Genomic DNA, 10,789 nt, shown 5'->3' with positions numbered 1-10,789 from the left:
ATTCTTTTTATAAAGGGTCATACATTGTTACATATTACCTTATAGACAATGATTTTTATCAGGGTTGCCATTATCAAATCTTAAGTGATTTTTCTTCTCTTTGTTTGGGAGTCACCATCTCACACATTTTCTCTGTGTGGAAATAGACTAATGGATCATAGGCACACAATACGAATGAGCAGCACAGGCATGCAAAGCAGAAATGAAAGGTATGGGCTGCAGGTTGACCTTCTTCACTCCTGCTGGGACATATTAGAAATCTTTGCTGTGGCTTTATAATACGAGGGACCACTGAAAAGTTCTCAGGCTAACCAACAAAGTTGGAGAAGTCTCCATCGAGGGCTATACAAGTAGTCCAGTGATTTTTTCCACTATTTTCGTGCTGTCAGAAAATTATATAATGAAAAAAGTGGAAAATCGCTGGACAAAGTGTATAGCCCGCGATGGAGACTGCCCAACTTTGTTGGTTGGGCTGAGAACTTTTCAGTGGCCCCTCATAACTAATATTTTACTTAACTATACTGCTTCTCCAGGTTGTTCAGCTGAATCTGCAAAACTATTTACTGATATTTTTTCAGATTTAGCTCACACCCTTCCAGTAGTAGTTCAATGCCACTTATGTTTGCTCTGCTTATCAACTTTGGCATTGTTTACTAAAAGGGGGGGGGGGGTCGTCAATATTCTGAAGCATTTATTTACATAACAGCATCTGCTACACCCAAACTACCACTGTGAGAGATCTTCAGTTGCACTATCCAAACAGTACTGCTGAATATTTTTTAAAATCTCCGTAGCACTATCTGAACAGTACTGGGATGAACCATGGGCAGAATTGGGCAGAGACCAACATTGTCTGGTAGCGGCAATTTTTAGCACCACAACCCACATAACTAAAAAGCTGTCCTAAGTGTATCCAGATAATATATCTGACTAACAACTGAATATCATTGCTACTCAGACAGTGCCGGGCACTGACCACAATATCTAGATATTCAGCAGTAGCCACCAAATTGCCTGTAGTGGCTGGTGATTAAAAATAACGCCAACAGCTGAAGGTTGAATATTGTGGAGAGCATTGAATGATGTTCTTTATATGCTACATCAAAACCAAACACACTTCTATGTATAAGCAATAAAGTACTTGGGTCTTGATAAAGTACTAAAGATGTGTCAACAATTACAAAGACGAGGAGACACTCGATGAAGTTACAGGGAAATACTTTTAAAACCAATAGGAGGAAATATTTTTTCACTCAGAGAATAGTGCTCTGGAACACATTGTCAGAGGTTGTGGTAAGAGCAGATAGCGTAGCTGGTTTTAAGAAAGGTTTGGACAATTTCCTGGAGGAAAAATCCATAGTTTGTTATTGAGAAAGACATGGGGGAAGCCACTGCTTGCCCTGGATTGATAGCATGGAATGCTGCTACTCTTTAGGTTTTGGCCAGGTACTAGTGACCTGGATTGGTCAACGTGAGAACAGGCTACTGGGCTTGATGGACCATTCGGCTGACCCAGTAAGGCTATTCTTATGTTGAATTATGTATAACAGACCATATGAAAACATGAGCAGTGTTGAAGGAGAAAGCCTCAGATATCTGTCCCTACACTACAGAGAGCAGGTGATGGATAAAATGGAGCCAGGGACCTCATCGGCATAAAAAAAAACCCTCCAATATGCTACATGCATAATGGCTTTATACAATGCAATGTCCAAATCCACAGAATGAAATAATCAGAAGTCATAATACTTATCTCATTCATTTCATCAAAATACCAACAATGGCCAGCGTTTTTCGCCTCCGTATCTACTCCGTGGGCGTGAGTGTGAATTCTTCAAAAAGCCACAAACAAGTGCTTTATTGTTTATACATAGAAGTGTTTTTGTTTTTTTTATGTAATATCTGGTTTTCTATTTTTCTTGAGTTGAATTACTTAAGCATAACAAAATGTGTGTTTTTCCACTGTCTCAAATGAACTCATTCCAAGTTTCCGAGAAAGGTACCTTGGAACTATGTGTACATCAATAGCACCTAATAAATGTTTTGGGGCATAAAAATAAATCACAACATTTCATGAGACTTTTTACCAAAGAGAGGAGATAATTTGTTTTTTTTTCTCATATCCATATCTTCATGCACCTCTGTAATTAGGTAACTTCTAGGTCCCACACAAAAGATTTGCTACAGATATAAGCGTTTACTCTAGGGCTGAAATATCAAGTCACACCCTTCTGTAAATTTTCAAGGTAATATCAAACTCAATAGATGTCTTTATCAAAGAGTAGTTGGTTACTTTTAAACAAACTATTAAGAGGTAGCAGGTGACAGAATTTCTAAGTACTGTACACTGAACAACATCTGTATAGATTGTCAAAAGAATTTTTGTTTTGAACAGCAGACTCATCATATCACTCTAATTCTCTTTCTAATTCACAATAGTAAATAGCACATTTGGCTTGCCACCATTTTAAATAAATTGACACATGTTGATCTGGTTGTACAATTTATAACTTACCATGTTTTTCGCTCCATAAGATGCACTTTTCCCTCCCCAAAAAGTGGGTGGAAATGTTTGTGCATCTTATAGAGCGAATATAACAATTTTTAAACCCCCTGCCCCCGGTACCTTTAAATTCTGATGGTCCAGCGGTGTATTGGCAAGAGTGAGCTTTCTGCACTCCTGCCCCTCCCTCGCTGAATGGCTGCCTCATTATCTCGGGGCACACAAGGCAGGAGCGAGCTTTTCGCGCTCCAGCCTGGGCCCGCACCGCTACCTGAATGGCTGTCATCAGTTCTCATGGGACTCATGAGAACTGATGGCAGCCATTTAGGAAGCAATGTGGGGCCAGGCTGCAGCGCGAAAAGCTCGCTTCTGCTTTGTGTGCCACTGGCCCAAGATAATGAGGCAGCGCCTGCCGATACACCGCTGGACCACCAGAGGGGGTACAGGGTGCAGAGCAGGGATGGGGGGACAGGGTGCAGAGCCTGGCAGGGAGTGTGGGGTGCAAAGCCTGATATATATTAGTACACAATTTGGTTCAGAATTGTTTTTTTTTTCTTGTTTTCCTCCTCTAAACCTAGGGTGCGTCTTATGGTCAGGTACGTCTTATAGTGCGAAAAATACTGTAATTGTTTTACAGAACGTTTTCTTTTTGTTTCAAAAGTGCCTTTAGATTTCAGTTTTAATTGCATGATGTTGGTAAGAATTTAGGGGGGAAGATATCAAGCTATATTAAGGCAACAACTGACGTTGTTAGCTCCTTAATGCAATTTAGGTTGTCTGGCCCTAATTCAGTAATATTTAGATCATCACTAGGTTACACAGCAATGAGATGCAAAATATACAAATGCTTGTAAAGCAGCCCATCACTATGTAAAACTCCATGACTTGCAGTGAACACCAGGTGCACTTTGCTAATCCTCTGCTGGTGTTCAGATAGCTACAGCTTAATGAGGCTCACAGCATTATTTCAGAAATGATGAATAAATCCTATGGAAATCAGTTGGAATGAAGAAGAAGTACTAATTTTCTTTACTTCTGATTTATAATTGCTCCTTAAATAACATTTCAAAGCCCGTTTTATAACTTAAATTGTGGTGCTACTTAGTGAGAGATTAAATAGTTAATATTAGTTTTAGCTTTGACTTAGAAGAATTTTGACTCTTTATATCCACGGTAGCCCGTCACGGTAGCTATATTTTAAAGAGTTTTAAATATAAATGGATTCAGTGTCATTGTTTGTCCATAATAAAATATCATCTTAATGGTCAATGGAGGTACTGTAGGTAGACTAATGGATTTACTCAAAAGAGCACAATGTCCCATAGAAATCAGCTATGCAAGTTGTTCTGATCATTCCAATTTGGCTTTCCCTCCTCATGCTGTGTCCAGCATTTTGAAAGAATAAATCCCACTTCACAGAAGTTAAACTATTGAAATCCTGTCAGCAGAGGCTGACCAGTGGTTAAGTTTTCCACAGGGTAATGCATTTGCAAGGGTATCTGACCCATTCTTTAGTACGCCTCTCTTCGACATATACATTTCCACAATGGAATAATAAGGTTCTTTCTCAGTTGGTTCGGTCAATGTCCTTGGCAGGTCTTGCAACACATCTGTCTGAAGTAGGCTCGGCTGCAGAACTTGAACTTCAGCACCAGGGGACAATAAGCCACTTTGTTCACATCTTTGCACTCTGATGAAATAAGGCACAAAATGGCAATTAGACACAAATAAGTAAAAACTTAAACTAGCAATAAATACTTACAGGCCCATGCTTTCATGAGGTCAGCAATATATGAACTAGGTCAGAAGAAACTCGTAAAGCAATCTCATGGTGTAATGAATGAAGAGTGATAAGCTAAAATGTGTTTATCACACTTTAGTCACTACTAGGCCTCATTTAAACATGCTCTGCAATGTTAACACCCCTCTGCTCCATAACTGGGGAAAAAGCAAACACACAGAAATCATCTTCTTTACCATATCTCACAATGCATCTGTACTGCAGTTGCGGAGATCTAAAGTTTAAAAAAAAAAAAAGAAAACAACAGCTTTTTCAATTAATGAAATCTGCTCTCCTTAATAGCTGAACAGTTCTTTTGCTTACTTGTTCAAACTGGAAAAGAAGCAGTGGGATCTAGGTACAGGTTAAAAAAGTACAGACTATTTCACAGTCTAACCAGGGATTTGCCAACAGAAGTACAGTAGGGACACAACATTACAGCTTATCTTCAGTTTCCTCAAAGTAAATGGAAAACGATGATTACCAGAGCAGTAAAGCTATCTTGCTCAATGCCAGTTTGCAAAAGCTATAGCTAATGTAAGCAAGTCAGGCTTCCTAAGCTTTTCCTGATTAATAGGGTGCCTTCAAGAAAGCCAGCTACATTCTGCTAGCTGTTTTTCAGCCCTGGCCTAGCTAGTATGCAGCAGATGAATTATAAACTCTGGTCTGAATTCAGCCATCTATTTTCTCTCTTTGGAAGCAGGTTTTTCTATTTGCTAAGATACATTTTCCTCGCTCATAAAATTCAACCTTCAGTCCTTCTACAGCTCTCAGCAACCCGGGATAGAAAGTGGAAGAAAATCTTATCTTCCTGATAAAAGTGCACCATTATTGCTATAACTTCAATGTAGGATTCAACGACGGAGGGCATCCTTACCAGACCTGTACTTATATATTATTATCATTATCATACTTTATAAAATATTACCAAGTTTATTACTCAAAATTAAGTATGTTAGGAATATTGGGGATTGTTTTGAATTGGGTTCAGGGCTTTTCTGGCGATAAGACAATATACTGCTGAAATGAACAATAGAGTTTCATTCAGTGGAACCCTCACTGCAGAGTCTTACAGAGTTCTCCTATTTTGCCGTTTCTAATGGCGTTCTTCAATTAACTTAGGTGCCGGTTGTAATTTTCCCCTAAGGGAGTTGGTGGAACATAAGGCATAGATTAGATTAGATTGCAGATATCTATAATGGACAATTCCTGTTTCTTCAAACTCACTATTTGAACTACCTGATGCAAGAGTCCACCTCAGGAGTCAGCATCCAAGAAAAAGATCTTGATTACACTGAAATCTTTTTGCCCAGTGTATGGCGGTAGCCAAAAAAGCAAACAAATGCTAGGAATTATTAGGAAAGGAATGGTAAATAATACAAACAATATTATAATATCTCTGTATCACTACATGGTGCAACCTCACCTTGAGTATTGTGCTCAGTTCTGGTCGCTGTCATCTCAAAAAAGATATAGTAGAATTAGAAAAGGGTCAAAGAAGAGCAACCAAAATGATAAAGGGGATGGGCTACCTCCTACATGAGGAAAGGATAAAGAGGTTAAGGCTCTTCAAAATAAGATGGCTATGGGGGATATGAAAGAGTTCTACAAAATTCTGAGTGGTGTAAAGCGGGTACAAGTGAATCGATTTTTCAGGTTTCAAAAAGTACAAAGACCAGGGGACACTCTGAAATTACATGGAAATACATTTGAAACAAATAGGAGGAGGTATTTTTTTTTTCACTTAAAGAATAGTCAAGTGCTGGAACTTGTTGCCAGAGGATGTGGTAACAACGGTTAGCAAAGCTGGATTTAAGAAACGTTTGGAGAAGTTCCTGGAGGAAAAGTTCATAGACTGTTATTGAGGCAGACCTGGGGAAAGCCACTGCTTGCCCTGGGATCAGTAGCATGGAATGTTGTTACTATTTGGGTTTTTGCCTGGTATATGTGATCTGGATTGGCCATTGTGGAAACAGGATTCTGAGCTATTCTTAACAGACAGAATGATGGATAAAAATCCCCAGTAAAGCATAATTTAAGTTAAAACTGTGGGGGTCAATTGCAAGGTGCTATGCCTTATGCTTATGCCTTATCCTCTAGGAGAGCAGTTCATGGGCTAGAAAAAGAGGCCAAGATTTAAAATCTAGAAATAGAGGGTGCATGCCATGTGACTTTAGGAAAGTTATTCCAGGCATTTGGTACAGCAAGCTTGAAAGCATGAAGTTGAGATTTAGCAGTGAATATACAGGGCAGTGCAGAAGGATATACAGGACAGATAATGAGACATAGCAGAGTGAATGTACTTGCAGGCAAAAGTAAACTGTTTTAATTTTTTATGAAAATGGACAGAGAGGCAATGTAATGATTTAAGAAGAGGAGCTGCATGACTATATTGGTGTCAGAGGAAGATAAATTGTGTTGCTTGGTTCCAAACAGAGAGCAATGAGAGACATCCTTCAGCAGCAGATCTGTGAGCAGAACAAGCCTATATGTGTCATAATCCAAGAAAAGGGATCAAGTCTTAGAAATTGAGTTATTCAGTTGGCTAAGTAATCAAGAAGATGCTGATTCAAATGCAACAAACCACATCTTCCTATCATTTCATTTGCCAGAGATATACTGTCTCAATTAACAAATTGTTGTATCAGATAAATAGAACCCAACTGACATTCTTGCTTCGTTTCTAAAGTAAGTGTGCATTAAGACTTGGTATTTTTTCTTAGATTAAAAGACATATAAACTATCCACTGCAACTATTCATACCAGCTTCAGAGGATCAGAAGTTTGGTGTGTAGCTTTCTATTATTCTGTGCTGTGGTATGTAGTGTATGATTTTTATAAAAAAATATTACCACCAGAAGCTAAGATGCTAAACAAGAAAGTGAAGCATTGTAAAGCACAATACGAGGTCTGTTCAAAAAATTCCAGGACTGATTTTATAAAAATGTATTAAACATCTTACAACTTATTCCATTGGGTTTCCTTCAAAGTACTCCCCTTCCCTACATATATACTTTTCCCAACATTGTTTCCACTTCTGGAAACAGTCCTTAAACACATCTTCAGGAATCACCATAAGTTGCTGCGTTGAATTTTGCTTTATGTCTTCAATGGTATCGAATTGCTTTCCTTTCAGTGTGGATTTAAGTTTAGGAAACAAAAAAGAAGTCAGCATGAGTCAAGTCAGGAGAATAAGGTGGCTGGAGAAGAACTGTCATCACATTTTTTGCAGTTCTTCTGGTCGTCAGTCATCAACCGTGGAACAAACTTTGCTGCAACGTGAGACATCCCCAATTTATCTGTTAGAATGTTGTGGCATGAACTAATGGAGATGATGCATTCCTCTGCCAATTCTCTAACAGTTAATCGCCAATTAGTGCACACAAGAACCCTCACTTAATCAACATGATCACCATCAGTTGACGTTGACTGTCTTCCATAAGAACATAAGAATTGTCGCTGCTGGGTCAGACCAGTGGTCCATCGTGCCCAGCAGTCCGCTCACGCGGTGGCCCTTAAGTCAAAGACCAGTGCCCTAACTGAGACTAGCCTTACCTGCATACGTTCTGGTTCAGTAGGAACTTGTCTAACTTTGTCTTGAATCCCTGGAGGGTGTTTTCCCCTAGAACAGCCTCCGGAAGAGCGTTCCAGTTTTCTACCATTCTCCTAGGGTTACCAGATTTTGTCTGTAAAAAAAAAAAAAAAGAGGACACTTGGCCCCACCCCATTCTGTCCCAGCCCTACTCCACTCCGCCTGCACCACATTGTGCATGCTCGGAGGCCCTTCAGATATGGCTCCATGCTCAGGAAAGAAGAGATGAAGTTCATTTGGGAGTGGTGCTAGGGGCAGTACAGGGTGGGGCTGGGACGAAGTTGGGAGCTCTACTGCCACCTGCAATTAGTGTCCAAGCATGCAAGAGCTCCATAGAATTCATGTGAAATAAAGACAACAATGGGAAATTTTCTAAATAAATCAAATGTTCTGCTCAAACATAAAAACACTTGAACACTCAGTGAACAAGGAACAGCCAATAGAAGCAACAAAGGAGCTCAAGTAGTACTCCTGTAGAGACTATAAACACCTTATACAGAATTCATCAGAACCCAAAGGGCTGACTGGCATCCAAGTTCAAACTTGGAGAAGAATGAACAGAATGAAACAGTAGGCAGAAACAGGAAGGACAGAGTAGGGGTCCAGAATGACACACCTATCTACTGGAAAAGATATTATCAATGTAAAGACAATCTCTTTTTCCAGTGCAATAGGTGTGTCATTCTGGACAAGCAGGATGTAGAAAAGCAGTCCCAGAAATCTAGGGTGATCTGACTGCGCCGGCGCTTAATACTCAGGTCTCAAAAGAAGAATCATTTTTTGCTGCAACATCCACCCTTGAAAACTTTACAAATATGCGTAGAGTGGACCAAATTGCAGGACTACAAATGTCCACTGGAGAGACTGCCCTGGCCTCTGCCCATGAGGAGGCTACATTTCTGGTCATATGCACCTTAACAGAAACAGGGGACTGTTTCCCAAAGATAGTGTAGGCTGATGAATGGCCTTATGGACCCATCTGGAAATCGTGGCCTTGGAAGCGGGCGTGCCTCGCTTAGTCGAATGAGTCAGCACAAACAGATGGGCAGAGAGACAAAGTCATAGGTGACTTCCAGATAACAAAGAAGCACTCTTCTGAAAACAAACGTCCTCAAAATGTGGTCCTACAGGTAGTTCTTAGAAGCTGTAAGTTAGAATACAAGTAAGTAGACTTCCTGATTAACATGAAACGCTAAAACCACTGTCAGCAGAAAAGAAGGGACAGTGCACAGGGAGACCCCAGAATTCCAAGAGTTTAAAGAAAGGCTTTCTAGAAGAAAAAGCCTGGAGCTCCATAATTCATTGAGCTGAGGTTATCACTACCAGAAAAACCACCTTCAGTGTCAAGACCAAGAGGGAAGCTTCTTCCAGTGGCTCAAATGAAGCTTTGGTGAGACCTTGTAGAATCACGTTAAGATCCCACAAAGGAATGGTAGCTTGACTGGTGATCTGATGTGGAAAGCATCCTTAAGAAATCTGGCGATATATGGATAAGACGCCAGCATAGGTCTATGGTCTTGGGCCCTGAAACAAGAAAGCCCAGAGACTTGAACTCGAAGTGAAGCCATGATGAGGCCCTTGTCAAGGCCTGCTTGGGAACACCAATGCTGGAAAGTCTTCCACGTTGTAGTGTAGGCAGAGACTGTAGTGGATTTCTTAGACTTGAGCAAAGTGGCAATGACCAACTCTGAATACCCCTTTGTGCTCTAATGCTTTGTGCTCAACAGCCTTGTTGTAAAAGCAAAGTGATCCGGATCCTCCATGCATACCAGACCCTATGAAAGAAGGTGTGGATCCACCTGCAACCACAGGCCGTGGCCTGCTCGATGGCACATTAGATCTGTGTACCACGGCCTGCAAGGCCAATCTGGAGCCACTAGAATAAGTCTTCCCTGAAGAGTTGCGATCCATTGAAGGACACAGCCATCATGAACCATGGAGGAAAGACATACAATGGGACGATTTGAGGCTACGGCTGGACTAGAGCGCCTAGACCCTTGATTTCGGGCTCGAATCTTCAACTGAAGAACCTGTTCACTTTCTCGTTCTTTGCCGTTGCCATAAGATTGACGCGTGGACGATCACAGCATTGAAAAATGGCCTGAAACACTGCTGTCGACAGCATCCACTTGCCTGGATCCAAGGTCTGTCTGCTAAGGAAGCTAGCTTGAACATTGTTCACACCTACGACATGCGCTGCTGATAGCGCCTGAAGATGAAACTCTGCTACAGTGCTACATTTAGGTGTGTAGATTTATACATGCTATAGACATAGCATAATGGAGTGCACCTAAATGTTAGTGCTTAAATGATGACCTTCTATAAAGGCATATGGGTGCCCATATGATATTATAAAATTCAGTCAGTGGGCTGTATTTTTACACCCAAATTTTGATTACCTTTATAAAATTGACCCATATGTGTAACTGTATCTACCAGGAGCCAGCTAACTGATATTCAGTGGGAGATAGCTAGCTATCTTCTGCTGAATATGCTGGTCAGTGGATTGGCTAGTCACCAGCTATATCATGGGACACAGCCAGTCAGTCAGTGCCAATTATCATTGGCTGACCAGCTAAGTCTAGTGACCAGACAGACCTGCCTAAAAATCAAACTTCCACTTGAGGAACAGACTGCTTTCTGGGATTCAGCACTTTGTTAACTACTCAGTACTATGGCCCCTCTATCAGCTCCTACACTATCTCATCTTAATCAAAAGGATTAATGGTTTGGCCTGATCTAATTTTGCTCAAACGCCATCTTAGAGCAACCGAGCGTCGATGGAGGAATCACCAGTATCCTGCCTCCTTTGATCTCTATAAAAACATGTGCCTCCCAATATATATTTGCAATTCAAATAGCAAAAAGGAAACACCTTTCTGCCCACATAGCAAAAGCCCTCAACTCATCCACT

At 40.6% G+C, this 10,789-nt stretch overlaps 1 protein-coding gene across 5 annotated transcripts in view; it reads right to left on the bottom strand.

Annotated features, from left to right (window-relative positions):
* Positions 1–1,903: 1,903 nt before the first annotated feature.
* The window catches only part of ADAMTS6 (ADAM metallopeptidase with thrombospondin type 1 motif 6), a 662,036-nt gene continuing 653,150 nt past the window's right edge, over positions 1,904–10,789 (bottom strand). For all 5 annotated transcript variants that reach the window (XM_033930281.1, XM_033930272.1, XM_033930267.1 and 2 more), the window contains one exon: positions 1,904–4,193. In XM_033930281.1, coding sequence (XP_033786172.1) covers positions 4,084–4,193 — 110 coding nt within the window. In that variant the 3' untranslated portion in view covers positions 1,904–4,083. The remainder of the gene's footprint in view (positions 4,194–10,789) is intronic.

Source organism: Geotrypetes seraphini, chromosome 1, assembly GCF_902459505.1.
Source record: "Geotrypetes seraphini chromosome 1, aGeoSer1.1, whole genome shotgun sequence".
Lineage (NCBI taxonomy): Eukaryota > Metazoa > Chordata > Amphibia > Gymnophiona > Dermophiidae > Geotrypetes > Geotrypetes seraphini.
Note: the sequence above shows the minus strand (reverse complement) of the source record. Positions and strands in the feature narration are given on the sequence as shown.